This window comes from Strix aluco, chromosome Z (genome assembly GCF_031877795.1).
Source record: "Strix aluco isolate bStrAlu1 chromosome Z, bStrAlu1.hap1, whole genome shotgun sequence".
Lineage (NCBI taxonomy): Eukaryota > Metazoa > Chordata > Aves > Strigiformes > Strigidae > Strix > Strix aluco.
The window spans coordinates 92,428,463-92,449,874 of record NC_133971.1 but is presented as its reverse complement, the minus strand read 5'-3'; the positions used below and the strand labels follow the sequence as shown (position 1 = coordinate 92,449,874).

Here is a 21,412-nt window from a genome sequence, read left to right as displayed (position 1 = left end):
TAAGGGGGAATGGTTGTAAGGTCACACTGAGCAACTGGAAACTGCATTCCTGTAAAGTCAGATGAGTGGTGAAGCGTGTCTGTGTGCTTGTGCATGCAGAAGGTAGTCTTGCCTTTAAAAAGTGAGAACAATATTTATTACAATTACAAATGAGGGAAGTTCAGCCGATCAAGTTGCAGGTCAGCCCCAATCCATTAGTCTTTCACAAGTTTCCTTGAATCATTGGTCTGTCCTCGTCTGGGGCAGAGTTAATGAAATCACCCGAGGAGGCTTAGACTGTTGTGTTCGTGGTGGGTCAGAGAGAGAAGACGAAGGTCAGAGAGAGCCACAGAACAGTTTCCTCCAAAGGCAGGAAAGGCAGTCCATGCAGGCGTTACGAAGGTAGTCCATGCACATGAAGAAGGAACCTGTGCTGGATTTCTCTGCCTAGTGTGCCTTTGAGAACATCTGAGCAAGCACACACAGGGTTAACAAGCTCTAGATATTCTGTGAGGTTTTTAGATCCACTAGGACCTAAAACTCATATATTTGAGCTGGGAATGTGAGCTATGTTATTTCTTTTTTCTGCAAAGGAGTCTTGTGTTAAGACTTGACAGTTTATTGTCCAGAGTTTTAATGTTGGCTGACTTATGAGACACTGACCTGGCTGTGGCTTGAGGAAGCACTTTGGGCACCAGGTATTGATGCACATGCTTAACTTTGAGTCAGTAGCTAAATCCTTCCTGTCCCAATGGGATATGCATGCCCCCCAGGGCTGGACTAGGTCCAAACTGAAGTTGCAGCCAATATTTCTCAATAATGGACTGGTGCTAGAAGCTCTGATGAAGAGCAGCATTTTGGGTGCAAGGCACCAGTCAGTGATGATGCCCTGTGGGCTTTGCAGCCTGATTTTACAAAGTCCCAGGCCTGGAGAGTGGGCCTGGTCCCTCTCTGGTCTCCCCTGGGTCATGATTCAAAATGAGGTGTTACATTTTGGAAACTTCCATGATCAGAAAAAATAAAAATATTATTTCTGAGAATGTATTAGGGGGGAAATAAAATATTAATAGGTGTTACCTGCTCATCAAAACTCATTTTATTTACATTGAGAACTGGAAGTGTATAATCAGCACAGGAAAATGCAGCTTAATATATTTATGAAATAAATATGAGTTGTTTACTTTTGAATAATGGTGAAAACCCCCTGTATTAAGGATGAGGTCTTGCTGCATACTGAAACATTTTATAAACAAGGTTTGTAGAGGGAGTAATATCTTTTACTACATAAATGACATTACTGGAAAAAAACCTGACATGCTATCTGGCACACTGACCATCCAAAAATGTCTTTTTTTAAAAAAAAAAACCCCTTCAGTTGATCTAATAAGGATTTTACTCTCCCTGAAAGCTTTGCCCAGCTGATATCACCATGTCTAAAACCAGGCAGCTATGGACATTTTACTTGTAACATATTTTTTGCCTGTTCTTTTGTCTCTAAAGATAGGTAAGGGCAATGAGAAATTGAAATGTAGAAATGAAAAGAAACACTGGTGACTTGAAAACCACAAGGAAGACAAGAGGCACAGAGCTCAGAAATAGGATGGAAATAGGGATTTATAATTCATATAAAGGACCTCATGTTTCAAAAGAAAAAATTCTGGAGAGGCATGAGACATCTCTATATACAGGTTTATGCATCCAATAAAAAAAAATAGTGCAGCATGTTAGTGAAGATGGGGGAGAATTTTGTCCAATTATGTCTAGATATTGTAATTATTTCAACCATCAGTTTGGAAATAAAGTAACTTTATTTAAATATCTTATTTACACAGAGCAAGACTGAGGTACAGTGATAAAAATATGATTTTAAACTATACTGTAAAATTATTTCATTCTTTGTTCAGAGCATAAATATTTTACCCAAGAGGGAATTTTCAGTTATTTCCCCAATTTTGCTAATAGCAGATCTGGGGAAAGCAGGAAGGAGATATTTTGTGAAATGTCTGCATTTTTTTCTTCATGGGCTCCCACTGTGGGGCTGAACTAATGAAAAATAATGAGAAATCTTGGAGAATTAGATGAACAAGGATTTCCGTGCTACTGTCGCAAGGTGTGTTGCCCCATGCAAAGCTCCATGCCTCTGCAGCTAAACCGCTATTGTCTCTTGAGCAAGGTCGCTTAAAGCTCACTTCAAAATGTCATCATCACTTTGAAGTCGCAGTAGGAACATCAGTTTAGCATATCCTACAAGCAAAGACTCCTGCATGTGGTAGATTGCCTCTCACAGGCTTTGCAGAGGGATGATCCAGGCTGAATCCTAATATATTAACTGTTTGGATGCATACTTTGATTTCATGCAAGAGCCACACAAAATGGGGCTGAATCTTGTGGTCTCTGGGATGGATGGGGAGACCAAGAGGCTGAGTTCATTACAGGAGGGGCACAAGGCAGCAGTTGAGGATAATGCAATATTCTGCAGAGCAAACGTAATTGTTCCCTTTCCCCTTGTGTTATACCTCCTTGGGTAGTAGCAAGAATATCTCTTTCTTAAAAACAGACTTTTAGAGAGCTCTTCTGAGATTAATGAAATGCTGATCCAAGGTTGCGGCAGCCTTGCATCCTTGGCTCTGCCTCTGACGATGTGCGCCCCAAAGCCATGCAAAGGTTCTTCAGCATTCCTCCCCCACTAACACCGCGTTTTGGCAGAGGTGCTCATGGCCAAAAGCAATGCGAAACTCTTTCTTCATCAGCATCCCCTGTGCTCCAGGTGTGCTTGTAATCTGCATTTCCAGTTTGAACCCTTGGTTTAAGGAGCTGTTCACCACCTCTGAGGGTGCAGCTCATTAAGGAAAGATAGTTGTCAATTACTCTTAACAGAGATTAATTATTTTCAAGCTCTAAACCAACTCTTTGAATTCAACCCTTTCCTGGATGGGGAAAAAAATTCTTCCTTAACTGCATGCAGTTACTTTGTGTGCAAGAAGAGGCCATGCTTTTTTTAGCTCGTGGTGAACTCAGCAGGGCTCCTCTGCTTTTAGAGGGGTTGCTTTAGGTTCTCATTAAGTCTTGCTCTGTGTAGCTATCTCTAGGGTCGCTGCTACTGTGGTAGAGAGGGGTGTAATGAATAGGGCTGGGAGAGTTTTCTGCGGTGTTTGCAGAGACTCCAGAGACAGTCCTGTGTAAGAAAATGCAGTAAGGCATTTCCACCAGAAGGTCAGGAGCAGCTGATCTAGAAGAGGTTGTGTTAGCCTGGTGGGATGGGCTCTTTCCCAGGACAGAGAGGAAGTAAATTAAAATGCTTGCTCCAAATTAAATGTGTTGGGATGCCAGATCCCAGCTTCATACCCTAAACGTAGGCTGCCTGACCTTTTAACGTTGCTCTGACCAAGAAGTCTAGCTGCCACTGAGGAATATGCTGTCATAAGTAGTATAAAGGAGCTTCCATTTTGACAAGCCAGTGCTTTCCGTCAAGAAGAGATTTTGTCAGACAATTTCTGGTGGGCTGGAATGACTGACTTTATCTGACAGCGAGGAACTGAGGCATATGGACGTTAAACACCTTCCCGAGTGTGTGCAAAAAGGCTGTGGCAGACTCAGGTTGAAACTGTGCCTTGCCTGCAGAACCAGCCCCCTGCCTCTCCCTCTAGCAACAATTCTTTTTGCTTTTCACACTAACCACAAATGTATTTCTTTGCCAGAAGCAATTCCAAGACAGTAGCATTGCCTTTCCTCTACCCGTTCCACCCCACCTTCTCTTCTGAAATCTGCCTGCTCAGTGCTGAGCAGTACAGGATGGATCTTAAACATTGCCACCCTTGGGAGCACTGTGAAAACAGAAGGGTAATTGCTAAAAGTTGCCTTATTAGAAGAATCAGTCGCTGCCTACGACTTAGCTCCCTGCTTTTAACCCAGCGTGTTTTGCTTCTGAAGGCTGTGACGTTTCTTAGCTGTCGGATGCTGTGCTGCTGCCCTGATCCGTGGCGGGTCACGCATGATGGAGACAGGCAGGGATGTCTAGTGGGGAATTCACTGTGCCCCACAGGAGGTGATAACTCTGGGTAATGAAACACGGTTGACTTTGTTTCCCTGCTTATATCTGGTGCTCCTGCTGCTACAAACTCAGCGGCTTGTGCGTAAACACCCTATCTAATGCCCCAAATAATATTAGCTACAAGATTTCTTTAGGCAATTCCATCCTATGGCGTTTCAGGTGGCCGTGATACCATATTGCTAAATAAACAGCATTAACAGATGAATATCACACGGCTGAGCACTCAGCTGCAGCTTGCAGGTGGAAGGGTTTGTCTGGGATGTATCCATGCATTTTCCATGGCTGGAGGCAGGAGACAATTTGCACAAGAACACCCAGGGGTGCTGAGGTTAGATGAAAAGATCCTGGCCAATGTGTGGGGCTAGTGCTGCAGCCTGGCTCCTTGGGATGGAGACGGCAGTGGGGTCAGCCTAGACTGGGTATACGGGGGGGTAGGGGGGCTGCCATGCTCTTCCTCCCCCAGGAGCAGTGTCAGGAGTGCCTGTATCATCACAGCCCTTCACCAAAATAAACCCCGTGGCTCTCAGTGGAAAGAGCCTGACTCTAGCCTGCGCCGCAATATTAATCTTTCCTCTTAGCTGTTGAAAGCCGTGGCTGAGTTGATTAGTAACAGACAAGCTGCTTGACTGTCACACCTTTGCTAAATTAATGCAGTGGGATCATATCAGTTAGCGCTACCCCACTGCTCCCCAGAGATGGCATCCTGGCAACGCCTCCAAATGCCTTCTTGGGACAGCTTTGTGTGTGTCAGTGTGTTGGATGAGAGATGTCAGGGGGAGCTGGATTGTCTCTAACAGAGCATAAAGAAAAGGAAGGTGCTGTAACCACACAGGACATTTGCGCTTGTGTGTTGCAATGAGAAAAGGCAAGACTGCAAGAAATAGTTGCTGCTCTCGCTACTGAATTTTTGTTAGCTGTTCTGCTCCTGGCATCTTGCAGTTCGTGCCTCTGAAGCTGATAATTTCACTTCTAGGAAAGCTCCCCTCTCCGTGCCTGTGCTGCAGCAAGCCTGCACTGATAGATGGAGTCACAGCTTCTACCAGCCGTACATTAGCATTTTGCATGTTCCCAGTGCTAGGAGAAGCATTCAGAAAAAAAAAATACCCAGGCAACATCTTGATCTCTGTTTTGCAGATGAACTCAGAGCCATGTATTGAGATTAAAAAAAGGCAAGTGGGTATTTTTGAAAAGATGATGTTACTGTTTTAAATAATGCATGATTAAGGGTTTACAGAATAGGGAACAACATCCACCCATGCTTAAAATGAAGAGTGCTTCATGCTTAAAATGAAGAGTGCTTCACTTCAGCCAGATCTCTGCCTGGCTGCAATGACAGCCTTTTCCTGCATGCTTCTAGCAGCTGAATCCTCACTGTCTTTTTGAGATGTAGCATCCCTTTCTATTTAAATTTGCACATCCACCATGTAATTCTGCAAGATGTGCTGATGTACGAAGCACAGAAGGACCCCTAAGCAGAATGAAGAGCTGCTCTCTCTGCTGCAGCTGAGTGTTGAATTGCTTAGAGAGGGAGGGAGTGCTGGCAAAAATTCAGCATGGCTCAGGATTGATCTGTTTGCTTCCTGAAGATGAAGGAACTAAAATTGTCCTGCACGCAGAACTGATGGGGCAGGTATGGGGACTGGCTTGAGTGCACAGTTTCAGAGTTGGGAACATATGAAAAAAATGAAGGGGAAAACCTGGTGAGCGCACACTAGGCATGATCCTGTGGCCCATGAAGCAGGGATTTGCTGTGACCTAAACCAAGGACCACTAATGCTCTTGGAGCATCTTTGCCTATGGAAACACATCTGCAAGAAGCATGGAGAAGAGGCATGCTAGCACATGCCGTGCACCCCAGCCTTGCTTTTATTTTAGGGGACAACATAAAACACTTGCAGCACAGTGCCCTGTGATTGCCACCAGCCCAAAATGATAACCCAATGCATTGCCCATCTCTGGAGGCTCAAGAATTGGCTCCACCATGGGGGTCTCCATGCTGACACTGACAGCAAGGTCGTGTGTGCATAGAGCCCTGGGGATCACTCTTGGTGTTCTGAGCAGCTTGTCGGATGATATCATTATAAACCTTAGATTTGAAATACAGCCATGCTGAGAAATCTTTCAAGGTGTTGGATCTGACAAATAATTTTACTGGCATTTTTCTTGTTGACCAGACATATTTCTGCAGAAGCTGAACAAGGTGCCTCTCCTGCCCCATTTTTGGTCACTGCTGCTGATTGCTCTTTACGGACTTGTTCTCTACATGTCCTCCTTGGTGCTCTGCATGTGTTCAGGCATCCTTCAGGACTACACTTCAGAGGCATAAAGCCTGATCTTACAAGGGTAATCGAAGTTCAGCTGCTGATTCTTGTCCTTTTGTGGATCCTTTCATCCCATCAGGTTCTTCTGCCCCCTGATGTGGGGTGGAAAATTAATCACTGCCATCAGAATAAATATTCTAAAGGAGGTGCAAGGAGCAAAGCTTCTTGAAAAATGTGGTCTGTGATTAAAGATCCCAATGTACAATGGGTCACTTAGAGCAATTTAGTGGCCAAATGGGAGCTATAAATTGCACGATCTCCACCCTTGGCTAGCGTAAATGAAATCCTTTAGTGTTAACATATCTCTAGAAGATTGTTAGAGCTCTATGAACTGAAGCAAAAGAGTTAAAGAGAAACATTAAAGCATTTTCTCCCTTGTCTGAGCCTGGTTCTGTCCTCCTCTTTCTTGTTATTTAGTATTTATTGCAATTTTATCGTTATTATTTTATTTGTAATGGCATGTTTTGTGTTGGGGCGCCAAGAATGTCAGCTCGATTTTTAGCCTTTTCAGAGCACATTCATTAAACTGTGACAGGTGATTTTCCCTTCTGTTTAGGCTCTGCCCTTGTACTCCTCACCCCGGGAGCTGAGCACATCTTTATAATTCAGGGGATGGTTCAACAACTGCTTCTCATACGCTTGCTCTCACATCCTCTGCCTCAGCAGGAGCATGTGCACCAAAGTGTCTGCTGTCTTTTAGAATAAATTTTAATATACACTGATTATGGTGGAGGAGGCAGGTGACCCACTCTGGGAATGGTAACGCAGGGTTTTTGATGATCTGTAGCTTCTGAGGGAATTAATTTCTGGTGTTGGCTTCTCCCCTAACTTTGCACCTGCCAAAGGGAAAAAGTTGCTCACCATGGACCATGATGCAAAAAGTTTTATTTTTGAAAGGGAGGTATGTGTGAGGCAGCCTGTGCATTTTGTCCCTTTTGCAGAAGCAACATGCCCAGGGCTCAGAAACTAAGGGGTGATGTAGTGCAGAGCTTTCAGTACGGGCTAGCCAGGGCTCAGTAATACAGGGTATAACAGATACTTTGTCGAGGGCATATAGGACATCAGGTACTGTTCAGTAGTAGGTTTTGCATTAATCTTTATCAGTTTTGTTTTGTGTCTTGCTGTCTGTCTCCAGCACTGGTTCTGCACAGAGGGTATGGCACTAGGCAGCTGTCATGGCTGAGTTTGCTTGGATGAACAAGGTAGTCAGGTAGACTTCGGTGGTAGATTTTGAAAGTTGCTCATGTTTGTCCCAAATACAGTCATACTGAAGGCCATGGCAGTTTTCTCACTAGATTCAGAAGAAGCTGAGCTCATCCTTGCTGTCCTTTGGAGCCAAGTTAATCCCATCGTGACCCCTCTGAAGAACTTGCTTCTTAAACTCACTGACATGACATGTGTGAAATGTTTGTGGTATGGCTCACCTGTGTGATTTTTGTGTTGCTTGGTGCCTGTTGCGTTTAGGGTGAGAATAAATTTGGTAAGAGATAAATCCCCTTGCATTCTAGCTGGTCCTCAGAGATTAGAGGGGCTAGGGGCGGCTGGATTTATCCCTTAATAGGTATGCCAATTGGAGCTGTAACTATAGGTCTGACCCAGATGCCCGCACAGCCCCTGTGCCGTAGGTGCAGTTGCATTCAAAAAAAGCCGTCAGATTCACGAATAGTGCGGATTAGTGGCTGTCACTATAGGTCTGACCCAGCCCAAACAGACCATACACTGTGAGTCTGGTTGCATTCAAGAGAAGCAGATTCACGAATAGTACGGTTTATTTTCATGCAACATCTACAGATTCTTTAAGATTGCCTATGATAAATGCACAAACTGCAGGTTGGCTATATAGCACTACACAAAAGAAAAGGATTGCAATCACACACACACAGTTCCCGGGGATACACTCAGCGTGGCTGAGGAAGTCTTACCAAAAGGCATTCCTTCTGGGGGCGGGGCAAGAGCACAAACCCGTCGATCTGTCCCTCCGTTTTGGTGTCGGATTATCGTCCCTCCAAGTCAGGTACCAACTTGGGGTACTATTTATCATAGTAGGTATGGTGAGTGGGTGGGACTGTAGTCAAGCCATTATTCTGTCAGTAACGACAGAATTAATTTCGTGGTGCCAAGGGATACAATTGGTTTTTGTGGGAAAAAGAGGGAGGACGGAAAGCAAGGTAGACTTGGTATGATGGGTGCAGATGGGTTGTGTGGGAAAGAAGGGAGGATGAGGCACAGAGTTGGACGGTTGCTACAAAAAATCATATTTCGAGGGAAATGAGTAGAACAGGAGATAAATCTGTCCTTGAAGTGAAAGAATGGGACCGCGCAGCCTGCACCCCACTTCGCGTTCCTCCTTGGCGCCTCATCAAACACAAATCACTGGACCTTCGTCCTGTCCTGTGTTTATTCTGGGCACTCTGTGTCAAGGAAAATGTGTGCATTGCAGATTTCTCACTGTTTTGCTGTTTTGCCTTCCTCACACTTCCAGTACCTAACAGTGCCCCACATGATGTAGCTTCACAGTGTCACAGCTCTTGGGCTTTACTCCTGTTTTTTCACTAAATGAAAAGACGGATTTTTTTTGTTTTTAACTGGGCAGAGTAGCAGGGTGGTCACCTTCAAATTTTTGTGCTCGTGCAGCATGACTGATTTTTCCTCAAAATACTTGTCACCAGCCAGGCTTAATAGAAGCTAAACTGCAAAAATAGCTCTAGGGTAGCATTTGGACCAGAGGGGTCAGGTCTGAGCTTGGGCTGATGGCTGGCTCTGTAACTCATTGCTGTTTTGAAAAAGCAAAGCTGGTGTGTAGGTCCGAGTTCATTTAATAGCCGTGTATCAACATCAAAATTTGCACCTTCTTCTCATCTATTTCAACTTTCATGTCAAGGCCAGGAACTGGGTGATCTGTTCCTCTTGCCCTGGGCAGTGAATATGCAGTGTTAGAGCTCTGACTATGGATTTTATTCCTCTCATGGAGGAGAGGGTCAGTGTATCAGGAGCCATGGTCCAGACATGCTTTCAAGATAACATCAGCACAACCAGAATTGGTTTGTACTATTATGTTTTGTATCAAGCCATTGAGTAATTAATGTATTGCGATTCTGCCTCTCTCCTTGCAGTCAACAAATACGTAGTCCGAGTTTTTACTGGTGAAGTTAGCGGCAGTGGAACAGATGCGGATGTCTTCATTAATATCTTCGGTGAGAAAGGAGACACAGGTATTCAAATGCAAATAATTTCCTAAAACATTTCTTCCTGCTCTACAGGCCTGTGATCTGAACAACACACAGCAGCAATCTGTCAAATGCAGAATAATTTGGCTGAGTGAAAGGCACAACAAATGGTGGTGTTAGCTCTGGGGTTTCTCACATCCACAGCTTCTGGAAGCTGCATCTGCAAACCAGCAATTGTGGCTGGGCTGTGAGCATCACTGAAGTTACCTACCACCAAAAAACCCAGACCCTGGGAAAATGCAGTATAAACCACCAGCATAAACCAGTGCGGTAACTCCTAGTCTGCTGAGGGACCCAACACAAATACGTATTTACAGTGCATGCAGTGAGAGCTGCTTGTCCCATCTTTCTGTGTCCCTGGATTGATAATTCTGACCTTTCAGTGTGGCTGAGCCTGCTTGGCCATTTAGAAAGATAATCTAACCAAGGTTTATACTAGCTGGCTTTAATTTAATGGTGGCAGCTTTTTTTTTTTTTCTTTTTTCTTTTTTTTTCCTTTTTCCCTTTTTTCCCTTTTCCCTTTTGTTTTTTTCATTTTTTCATTTTTTATTTTTTTCTTTTTTCCTTTTCTCCTTTTTTCCCTTTTTCCCTTTTTTCTTTTTTCTTTTTAATGTAGATTGTACTATGACAATGGTCTAGAAACTTGAATTTATTTTTTAAAAAATATTTTTAATTTAATAATAAAAAAAGATGTGCCCAGACCAAACCCTCTGGGTCACGCTATGGAGAAGAGTGAGTAGAAAGTCCTGGAGACCCAGAGAGCAAATATTCTGTCTCTTCTATATTGCACCTGTCCTGTCAAATTCAAGAAATAATGACATGATGTCTGCCAAGTGTCCTTGAACAGATTATGAAACCTATTGGATAGGTCTTATCCTTGATTAATTCTTTAGACTTTTACAAGGGGATTCATCTGATCTCACTGGAGACATCTGAAAGAGGGAGTCTAAATCTAAGCTGGTTCTCCAGGTGCTTTGTCATATCTACACGGAGAAATAACACCCCTAGAAAGTTATTTATCCCCTTCTGAGGTAAGTAAGTGGGATGAATTGCCCTCTGACACCTTTCCCAGCTTTGGTGCCTTGGGTGGGTTCAGTCCCACTCGCAGCATTGCTCGCACAGGAACAGCAATGATTGCAACTGGGGTCAGCGCTTTAATACTTTTCATAAAGGCAAACTCCTGTGAGATCAGGAAAAGCCAATAGCTCTGGCTGGGTCCTAATCTGAAAAGAAATCCTTCCTGTGTGATGCAGCAAAGTATGCTGTGTCCTGAAATGTCAAAATCTGCAGCTTGTGACCAAAGCCTTTTTTAAATAGTTTGGAGATTTTTAAAGACATTAAAAATAAAAGGGAAATGTGGTGGTATGAAAAAAAGATGCAAGAGCCATCTGGACATATATTTCTGAAAACTCTAAGAGCTGTAAGTAACTGTGACACTAGAGTGAAAATCCTGGTCTTTTGTGTGCTCAAGAAAAGGTGTATTTTTATTAGAATATAAAGTCCTCTGCCTTTACCTTGAATCCTGGTTACAGAGAGCTGGTACCTGGAGAATATTCGATTCAGTCAGTGGTGACATTCCTAAGTATTTCTCCACTTACAAACACTCATGTGCCAGTAACCCTTTCCTCCTTGGTTTTTCTCTATTTTTTCTCAGGTGTGAGGAAACTGGACAACGACAATGACAACTTTGAAAAGGGAGCAGAGGACAAGTTCACACTCGATGCTCCGAATCTGGGAAGGTTAAGGAAAATTAATATAGGGCATAATAACAAGGGAGGCTCTGCTGGCTGGTTCCTTGCAAAGGTTAGTTACTCCTCAGACATTTACATAAACCTGTTGTGGGATCAAAATGTCTCACTTACCCTCTTGGTCATTAGATGCCAAGAAATGCAAAGATGTTTTCTGGTGATACAGGTTCCTGGTTACTGAGAAAGGCAAAAATCAAGTTTTCACCTTTCCAGAAGTATCCTCTCCTGCACTTCATTTTCTGCAGAGCAAAGGGGGACTGATGAAGCACTGGCAGCAGCCTGATGTATGCCAGTGTGGTGCATCTAAACCAGGTGCAGCAGGTTCAGATTGGGTAGTTAGAAAATGAGGGACATTCTGTGTTAGGGTAAATTGTCAAGCATCTCAGGCGACTCTGTGGCAGTGAGAAAATCCACTTGCTAAGACTTGAATTTTCCTGCTCTAGTAACATCTCTCCTGTCTCAGTCACTGCAGTTTCTTTGACGGATGAGGGGCAATTCTCCAAGCTGGAGCCTCCAAGCCCCCTCTCACTCCGTGGACTTAACTCATTGCCAAGATGGTAAAGATACCAGAGTCTAAGAAATATCTGTTGAGTCTGTTCACACTGGAAATTTGCAAAGACTTACAGCTTTGGCCAAATTTCAGTGATTTATCACTGACACAACAAAAATTATATACCTGCCACAAAGATCCTTTTCTTCCACTCCCACTTTCCTCCTCATTTTAATGTCCTGCTCTAAGGCGTTAAGTTATTGCAGCTTTTAGTGAAATGGTTGAAGGAATATTTTAAAAGGAGAAATCTATGACTCTTTCCTCTAATCTGATTTTCTTTCCTCTGCTGGTGTAGTTTAACACAGCTGTCTTTAATCCACTGAAGATCTGACCCCAAATTTGTAAATCCTAGATAGCAGGGTGGTTTGATGTATTACAAATGCAAATATTAGCACATGCTTTTCCACCATCACCATATACTGTACTAAAACTTATGCTGGTTGTGCATGAAAAATGCAGAAGATGAAAAATAGAGCTGTTGTAATCCCTGTAATAAATAGGGGGGAGGGGGGAACCCACAGAAAAGGAACCTCTTTCTCACATTGCAGATGAAGTCTGCGTGGCATTTTGATGTTGGTTTGGTTGCTTAAGTCCCAAAGCCTGAAGTAATGACTAGGGGCAGCCAACACACTAATCCTATCTTCTGCCACAGGAACCGCTGAGATGTTTGTGATTAAGTAAAAGACTATTTTTTCCTTGCAAGTTCAACTGAAAGCTTGGAGGAATGAGCTAAAACGGCCCAGTTGTCATCTACCATTGGTAGACGTTTTTCTGTAATTTTCTGCAATACCTGGGGACTCTAACATTGTCACTCCAGGATGAACTTGCTAAGCATCATTAGACGTTCCCATGTTTGATGTGTTTTTAGTGTGGTTTATACTCAGAGCTGGTGTTCCACCTCTAAATATACGATTAAACATATTAACAGGAATCCAAAGAGGATCAGTTGGTAGAGGGGAATCTGAGTGTTGAGATTTTTCCTGAACCTCATATATTTAAGTCTCTAACATGTCAGCACAACACCGTGCTCTCATGCTGACAGTCCCATCCCTGACAGACACCACTGTCTGTTTCTGCAGAGGTACAATGAGAATCGGTAATGCTACAGGTGATAGCGCAGTGTGGGATGAGTGACAGGAGGGCAAGCTCTGGTTTCCAAAGAATGGTTTCACAAATCTATCAGAAAGAACAGAGTCTCCCTGTTTGCTGAGAAGACAGAAAAAAGTGGTAAGGACTTTCTATCCCTAATAGTGATTTTACTTTTTTTCTCTGAGACATAAGCCATGCAGGTGAGTAGAGATTTTGATTTCTTCTTTTCTGGCTGAAAATCTTCAGTACTCTTCATTGCTTGTTTAAAATACTGCAGTAACTCTATGGCAAGCTTCAGGAATCCAGAAGAGGATATTGGTAAGAAATGCCTCAGCAGGAGGTGCAAGAAACTCCAAGTGGGTAACATTGGCTTAGTCTGGTATTAAAGGCAAAGACTGTTCCCTGGCTTGTTTCTGTAAAATATGTATCTAGATAGGTCCAAGAGCTAAATCCTTCCAAATTAGAAATATTCCTAGCACAGGGTTTCATGGCTGTCTTTGCCACCATGGCTGTCTTCTTCCACCCCAGAGCAACTGAGTGGGATAACACAATACTACTAGGTCACACAAGCTGATCTGATGGTCTTGATTTGTCCTGAAATTCCTTGGTAATATTTTATAATAAGGCTCTAAAACTGAGAGAGAAAGAAGGCAGCCTGTTCCCAAAACAGAACAAAGAACTGCCGTTCAGCTGATGGAGAAGAGTAGCCAGCAAACAGGCTCTGGAGAGAAGGAAGACGGGCCAGCCAGCTGGTCTTGCTAGCAGAGACATCTGGTCTCATACAGTGCGAAAGATGCAGATTGAGTTCACTGGATAAAAAACAGAAAAGAAAAAAGCCTGTTTTTTTACTCACTGATTGTCTGAAATTCTATCAGTGCTAATTAGGGAGTGGAAAGGGATCTGCTTGAGTACTGAATACATTAAATATGAGGTGAGAGTGTGTACATTAAGTCTCTGTTCTTCTGACATCCCCTTGTGTAACACCTTTCTTTCTCTGCATCATTTTGTGGTGCTTTTTCTTTTCTCTTAGGTGATCATTGAAGACATTGGCAATAAATGTGTGTACCAATTCCCAGTTGGACGCTGGTTTGCTTTAGATGAAGATGATGGAAAAATCCAGAGAGACATTCTTGTTGGGGGCACTGAAGCCACAGGTAAAGTCATGGGCTGAATCCATGGTGGGAAACGCGAAGATGCAAAGGCCTAATTAATGCTACTAGCCATGTTTTCTTTAGAAGATTGAATGCCTTATGCTTAGGGAGACCTGCAGTGGACCATCTGCTGGTGACAGGCTGGTTTGTGTGAGGACCCCTGAACTACCATTGCATTTCCCACCTTCATATCTCACTGGTGAAGCTGCACAGGACCTACACTCTGATTTATCACTTGATGCACCTGGATAAAGGGTTGATGGGCAGAGGATGAAAGATCTGGCTTGTACTTCAGCAAGTCGCTCACCAGCTTTCAGAAAGTGGGTTGCTATTTCCACAGTCACCAGTGTGTCACCCAGTAGTGCGTATTGTACTTTACATTCTTGACTGGGGAACTACACATCCTTTTACAAAACAAGAAAGGCAGTGCTGAGCCCTAAACCTGGCTTTTTTATTATCCAGCACGGTTAGAGCAGAGACAATCAAAAGTTACGTCTCTGTTAAAAGAAACCTAGTCAAGGTTCAAAAGAAAATAACGTCAATAAAAGAACTTGTCATGAGGCAGAGGATTATTTGGATACTGTTCTGCCTGTATTTATTCACTAGCATAAAGGTAAACAATTTGACTGTGCACATTACAGCTGTTCTGTACTTCACTGCACCATCTTTAAGATCTGCAGGCCTCGTGTTTCCCCCTGCATGTGCATGAGGAATGGTCTGGGTGCAGAGTCCTGACTGCAGGATGCATGATGGGAAAAATTAAGGGAAGGTGAGAAAGAAATCTGAAAAAAAAAAAAAAAAAGCAATTCATTTGCTAAAAGCTTCCCTTATTTTTTACCATTCATGACTCTGCATTTTTTCCCTGCTCTCATGAGTTTTGTTGAAGATACATGCACAGTAAAATATGCTTGAATGCAATTTTTAATATAAACTTTAAAAGGAGGATTGTTTAGAAGAGAGTGCATTCTGATGTTTCTACTTCATCTGAAGTCCCTAGTGAAATTTCTGGGTGATTTAAGCAAATGAAGAACTTAGCGTGGGCCCCAAATATTTTATACATGCTCCCTAAAACACTGTTACAGTTACAGAGAGGTCTCTTTATTTGATGCCGTGACACAGGTCTAAGATGTGCCTGTCAAGGAGCCTTCTGAGAAGTAAGGCTTGTAGCAAGAAGTGTTACCTTTCTTAGGCCAACAGAGCTAGAAAAAACAAGCAAACTTTTATGCATACAGACTTCTTTTCTGAAATACTTTGCTTTCTTTCCGCTGGGCTAATACCTCTCCCAAGCCTTGTTTTGCTGAGATCTTTAGGCTCTCACAGTGACAGTGAAGGTCCTGTTGGCTTCAGCAGCATTATAGGCTGCTGAGTCCAAGTTTCCAGAGTTTTGTGATGCTACAGATCTTGCCACCACTGTTTAAAGAAACACTCCTCCATCCTCTCAGCATCCTCTGACATGTTTGGTGCTTGGTACCTCTCAAAATGAAGTGACTTAATTGCCAGTTCAATTTTTTTTGCCTTTCTTCCCCTAATCATCACATGGAGATTAAAAAATCCGTACTTTTTTCCACTGGGCCATGCAACAGGGAGTTTATCTTCACAAACCTGTTTCTCTTGGACAGTCTGAAGATATCTGTGTGTTTCTCAGAGATATGTGTGGAACAGAAGCAAATGAAGCATTGCACTGTGTGTAAGTCAAAAGTTAAAAAGACCAGTGGGAAACTAATAGAGCCTAGTGTAAATCCAATCAAAGTGATTACTCTCAGCCTTTTTCGTCCCTTCTTTTCTTTCTAACCAAATTCCTGATTCCTTCAGGTATTGTGTACAACGTTGCTGTAGTGACAGGAGATATCAGAGGAGCTGGCACAAACTCCAAGATCCATGTAATCCTCCATGGCTCCAAAGGCTTAAAAAACAGTGGGAAGATTTTCTTGGAAGGAGGTGAATTTGAGCGTGCCAGGACAGATCTTTTTAACGTGGAGATAGCTGCTCTTCTCAGCCCTCTCAGCAGAGTCAGCATTGGGCATGACAATTGCGGCGTCAGTTCTGGCTGGTTTTGTGAGAAGGTGAGACTAAATTGTTTGTCTGTAGGCAGCTGTCAGACTGTTTTCCTATTCATAACCTGACCCCAACAATCAAACACGGTTTAAAAAAAAATTAAAACTCTGCTTTTCTTGGATTATAATATCCCTGGTTTAACAAATCAATATTATACATAATGCATGGTAGTAGCTGATTGCCTCAAAGGCACATTAGATGCATAAGTCAATCACTTGCTAATTGGGTTGATTGCCCCTTTGCAGTCACAAAGGTAGAGATTATTGTTTGCTCAGCACCAAAAGCACCTTCAGATGTTCACCCAAGGGGCCAGACAGAAATGCAGTCTTGGATTGTGCTGAGCATTTCAAAGCTATCATCTATACTCAGACTTCCCTGAAGTTTTTTAGATGCTGCTTTGGAGCTCAGGAAAAAAAGTGGCTGACTACAGCTGTTACTGGGAGGCAGTGGAGCAATATGTGGTGTGAGATCATCTACAAGATCAGCAGGAGCTAATGGGAGGGTGAAGAGGGAGGCGGCTGCCTACCCTGAAACTGGGAGGAAATGCAGTTTTCCTAGTAAGCAAAATCAGCTTAGGCTGTCTTTGAAGGCTTTTTGTGCCTTGTGCTTTCTGCAAAACCCTACTGTGCACTGGTGTGGTGGAGGGCATGTGCTGCACACTGGCACGACACCGACTCCTGCAGCCACACTGCCTGTCCTGGCTCCCTTCCCCTCTTGGTGTTTTACCTCTTCTTGGTTGACCCATTTTGATGTACTTCTGGAAAAGTGGGAATAACAGGACAGATGTGTCCTAGCTATACTCCAGATTGGGAATCGTGCAACCAGTCCAGTTCATGTTGGTCCAGAAAACCTGGTTTTGAGAGCAGGACCAAGATCTCCATCTCTGTCTTTGCTGCAGTTACTGAAGTTTTCAGTATCAAAGTACGTGGTGAAACGAAGAAATTCACTCAACAGTCAGAATCCAATCGAACTGTTCAGCAGGTATTCTTTATTAGCAGCGCTGGGGTCGCCCTGGGGATTCTCCACCATAAGGGGTCCCCGAACTAGCAAGGAACATCAGTTTACATACACACAAATCATACATATTCATTAGAGTTCCTGGAAAGGGGTGTCTTATGATAATGAGTTCCCGGAATTCATTTACATAGTCCGAGCCTGTGTAGTAAAAAGGAAGAGGTACGTGATCTTCCTCACCGTGTCCGCTCTTTCCAGACCATGCCTGTGAGGTAAAGTCCAGGTGTCTTCTTCCTAAATCGGGGAGATCACCCTCCCTAGATTGTATCTCTGTGTCCTTTTGTTCAAGTTCCCCCTTATCTCAGTTTGCCCAAGTGCCCACTGAGGGCTGCTATCGGTGAGTTATATAGGGAGCGTTTTACTTTTGTCTAGACAGACAAAGAGGCCGAGGGAAAACAGATGAGGAGTCCTTGGGAAACAATCACAAGCAAAACTTTCATGCATCACAGTTTAGCCTTAATCAGAAATTCATTGAGCCCTTTCAGTGGGCTGCCAGTTACAAAATATTCAAACTCATCTTCACAGTCTCTCTCTTCCTAGGTGGTGGTTTACTGCCCATTCACTGGTATTGAACAAACCTTTCCATGTGGGAAATGGCTGGATGAAGATGAAGGAGATGGTCTCATAGAGCGGGAGCTCTACGAAATGGTGTCCCTGCGCCAGAGAAGACTGAAAAGTAGGTACAAGTGCCCAGGAGTCTCCTGTGACACCACCACCCCCCCCAACAGCACCCCGAGTGTCACCCATGCAACATGACATGGGTACACCCATGGTCAAGTAGAGGCTCAAGTGAATTGAGCCCTGCATGAGTTTCAGCTTTGAACATCCTGGTTTGGGGAGTTTAAAATGAAAATTTTAAAATATTTTGAAGAATTGCACTTATTTTCTTAAGGGAAGGAATTGGCAGCTTTCCTAAACTCGCTGGGTTTAGGGCTGCCTCAGCTGCCATCTCACCTTTGCAGACAAGCGAGGCAATGTTTCTTATCACTACAGAAGCAAAGCTTTCCTGTTCCAGATGGAAACAAAACCTAAATATAATAAGAAGACAAACCTGGGGGGAAATGGGAAGAAAAAACAAACTCTTCCCACTAGCTCCAACTTTTCGACTCTTGGCCTTAGAGAAAAAAACAGCTCTTAGTCCTGTCCAGCTGCCAAATGTGAGGCACACGAGCGCTGCATTTGACGCCTCTTCTCTAGAGGGAGAATAGTCTATAACAGAGGCAATGGCAGACGTTGGCTGGGAGGTGCTGCTCGGTGCCATGCAGGGCAGCCACCGGCGTGTTCCCCCCTCCCCGCACGGCCCCAGCACCCAGCCTCGCTGGCTGGTTGTGCACCGAGAAAAACGGGTCGCTGCCGCCTGGGCTGCACTAGTGCGTATGTGCAAGCAGAATGTTTTAATTAGGGTAACAGATACAGTTTAATCCAAATGTTTGGGGTGGGCTCCCGCTTAAATAGCAGTTCATTTAAATAACCTTTATCTAAGCGTTAGCCAGTGTTATAACCACATTGCACCTCGACTCGGTCCATTTACCTAAAGCATCTGCAACCTTTAACCCTCTATTATCAGCTCTGATTGTTATTGACAGGCTAATTCCCCTGCTGCTGCAGTGCAGGAGATAGACAGAGAGCATTAGCCTTGAGAAATCTGTGACCTTTAGCTGCCAGATTATAGAAGCGTAAGACTTGGAGTTAGAAAAGACCTATTATGTCATCTCGCCTATCTCCCTGTGCATACAGGACTGTCCCTTTCTGTAGAGCTGATCAAAGCTTGGTACACCCTCACTTTGGGTATCCATGGTGAAATGGCTTCCTGCTCAGTGTTTGCAAGCTGTTCCCCCAGTGGATTGCAGCTCGATGTGTAGTTTGCATTTATTCTCGGCTTTTTTTTCATCCACCCCCCACCCCTATCTCCATTGTTATCCTGGAAACTGCTATGTCAGGTCTAGCCCTCGTGGTGTTTGTGCCCTGGGGAATATTTGCTCTGGCTCCGAGAATTTCCAAAGGCCCTGAGTCCCTTGATGTGAAGTGATAGGAAACAGGGGAATGTGCCCAGCCAGCCCTGAGAGGATGATGATGGGTATTTGGGGAAATGCCTGGTCTCCTCCGACAGCTGCAGACCTAGCTTACCCACATTTCTCCCTGTGTGGTTTCTTCCTCACAGCCCTCTATCAGCATTTAATCCTGGTACAAGTTCCCTTTTCCCCCTCCCTGCATGCATCACTCCTCTTTTCCTTCAGCAAGGGGTCAGGGAGGCCAGACCAGACAGATGAGAGGAGTCTCTGGTGTCTGAATTGCCCTTGCTCTTTTCCCCAGGGAGAGCAGGCTGCTATATCACACGCCATACACAAACTTGCCTTGGCTTCATTGCTGCTCAGATAAAACTTGCTGGTGCTTTTCAGAAAGCAGTGGTCATGAACATTTTGCATATTATTAAAATAGGGGCAAAACTTTTTCTAAAAGAGACTCCCTTCTTCCACCTCACTTTTTGAGTAGCTGTTGCCTCTTTTTTAAAGTCAGATGCTGAGTAGATCAGTAAAAATCTAATTTATATGCATGTAATTGTATTTTTCTATTCCATTTTGGGCTCTGAAGGTCAAGCCGTGCTCATGTGGGCTCGGTCATACTGAAAGGGTTAGCAATTCTTTCATTAGAATTTGTTAATAATTCAGCTGATGTCTGAGTTAGGAGAGAAGCCTGTTCTCTCTCCTGTAGGTGCTACAAGTCCTGCAGAAGTGAAACACATTATTATTGGTAAAGAATGCAGATGAGGAGCTCTTCAGAGGAGATAATGTCACCTTTATATATGCAACCATCCTTTGGTATGAAAGCCAAAGTAACGTTGCTGCAGGTGGACTGCTCTTACAGTTAAAATGTTGGGTGAAAACTTTAAGAGATAAAAATTATGTAGCTTTGCCATGATCTTTGGACACGTCACTTAGAGTAACACAAGCTCTAACTGAAGTCAGATGGGATTCAAGAGTTTAAATAATTTTAAAACTTTTGAAAAATGTCTTTATATTGCTCTGAGCCTGTCTGCCCCACGTGATGCAACCTGGCTAGAGATATCCAAATGGGCTCTGAGCCAACCTGTCCTGCAAAAGGCACATCTGGGGTAATTGCTGCCGTCTCAGGAAGGTTCATTAGGTTAGGATGAAGTCATACATAACGGCATCCATACTCCTCCTTGTTGCAGACACAGATCATCTGGAGAAAGTTTTAGGAGCTACCTGGAGCTGCATTGCACCACACACAAGTAACTGGAGACTCTTTCTCATTGACAAAAAGATGACAGTATTTCCTCGGCTTTAAAATGATCTTTGAAACTAGAGTAGTAGGTGTTGGAGAAGTATACTGAAACTACAGAGATGGAGCACATGCCTGGATTGTCCTGTTAGTAAAGTATGACAGAGAAGAATATGGTTCACCCGGAAAGTGGTAGTTTATGTTTTTTCTCATTTTATTTTAAATGAAAGCACAGAATTATATTTCCAGACAATCTCATTCCTGTTTGTCATATAGCAGCTGATTGTGTTTGTGCAGAGAAGAATAAAACGTCCTGGTTGTCTGTCATACCATCCTCCCCTCTCTACCACCCAGGGGAAAGAATAAGAATTATTCTTTTTACCAGGACACCTTTAAAAATTACTTTTTAAACAAAATGTCTTGAACCTTTCTTTGTAGAAAGCCCCTGGTCTCTGTGGATCTGGACAAGTGACATTAAGAATGCAGGGACAGATGCCACAATCTTCTTCCAGATTTATGGAGACAAGGGGAAGTCAGATGAGATGAAGCTGGACAACAATTCAGACAACTTTGAAACTGGACAGACTGACAAGTTCATGGTATGAATCTTGTGCAAGTAGTAAATCAGACTTGGTATTGTTTTCCAAGGAATTATTGTCAACACTGCACAGAAAATCATCATCATGAGATCTTTATCTCAGTAGATCCTTCTGAAGTGGACGTGAATTCATTCAGTTTGGTGGTGATGCAAATGATTTCCCCACCTATGGATATGCCTTGTCTTCTCCAAACAGGGCTTAGGCTGATGTTCCTGGGTGCTCAGGCGGTGATGACTTCAAGTCATAGTGGTGCTAAGTACCACATCTCCCCTGTGGCTCCTGAAGCAGATAGTCTCCCTCAGGCACAGCCCCACTCATGTTATAGACTGATCCACCCATTTAGACAATGCCATTTATCAGTTTTTCCCCCAGTGCCTAACTGGTC

At 43.5% G+C, this 21,412-nt stretch overlaps 1 protein-coding gene across 1 annotated transcript in view; it reads left to right on the top strand.

Annotated features, from left to right (window-relative positions):
- LOXHD1 (lipoxygenase homology PLAT domains 1) overlaps positions 1-21,412 on the top strand; it is a 131,474-nt gene that overhangs the window by 16,563 nt on the left and 93,499 nt on the right. The window contains exons 5-10 of the mRNA XM_074813690.1: positions 9,465-9,563; positions 11,233-11,381; positions 13,996-14,119; positions 15,929-16,179; positions 17,726-17,861; positions 20,867-21,027. Coding sequence (XP_074669791.1) covers positions 9,465-9,563; positions 11,233-11,381; positions 13,996-14,119; positions 15,929-16,179; positions 17,726-17,861; positions 20,867-21,027 — 920 coding nt within the window. The remainder of the gene's footprint in view (positions 1-9,464; positions 9,564-11,232; positions 11,382-13,995; positions 14,120-15,928; positions 16,180-17,725; positions 17,862-20,866; positions 21,028-21,412) is intronic.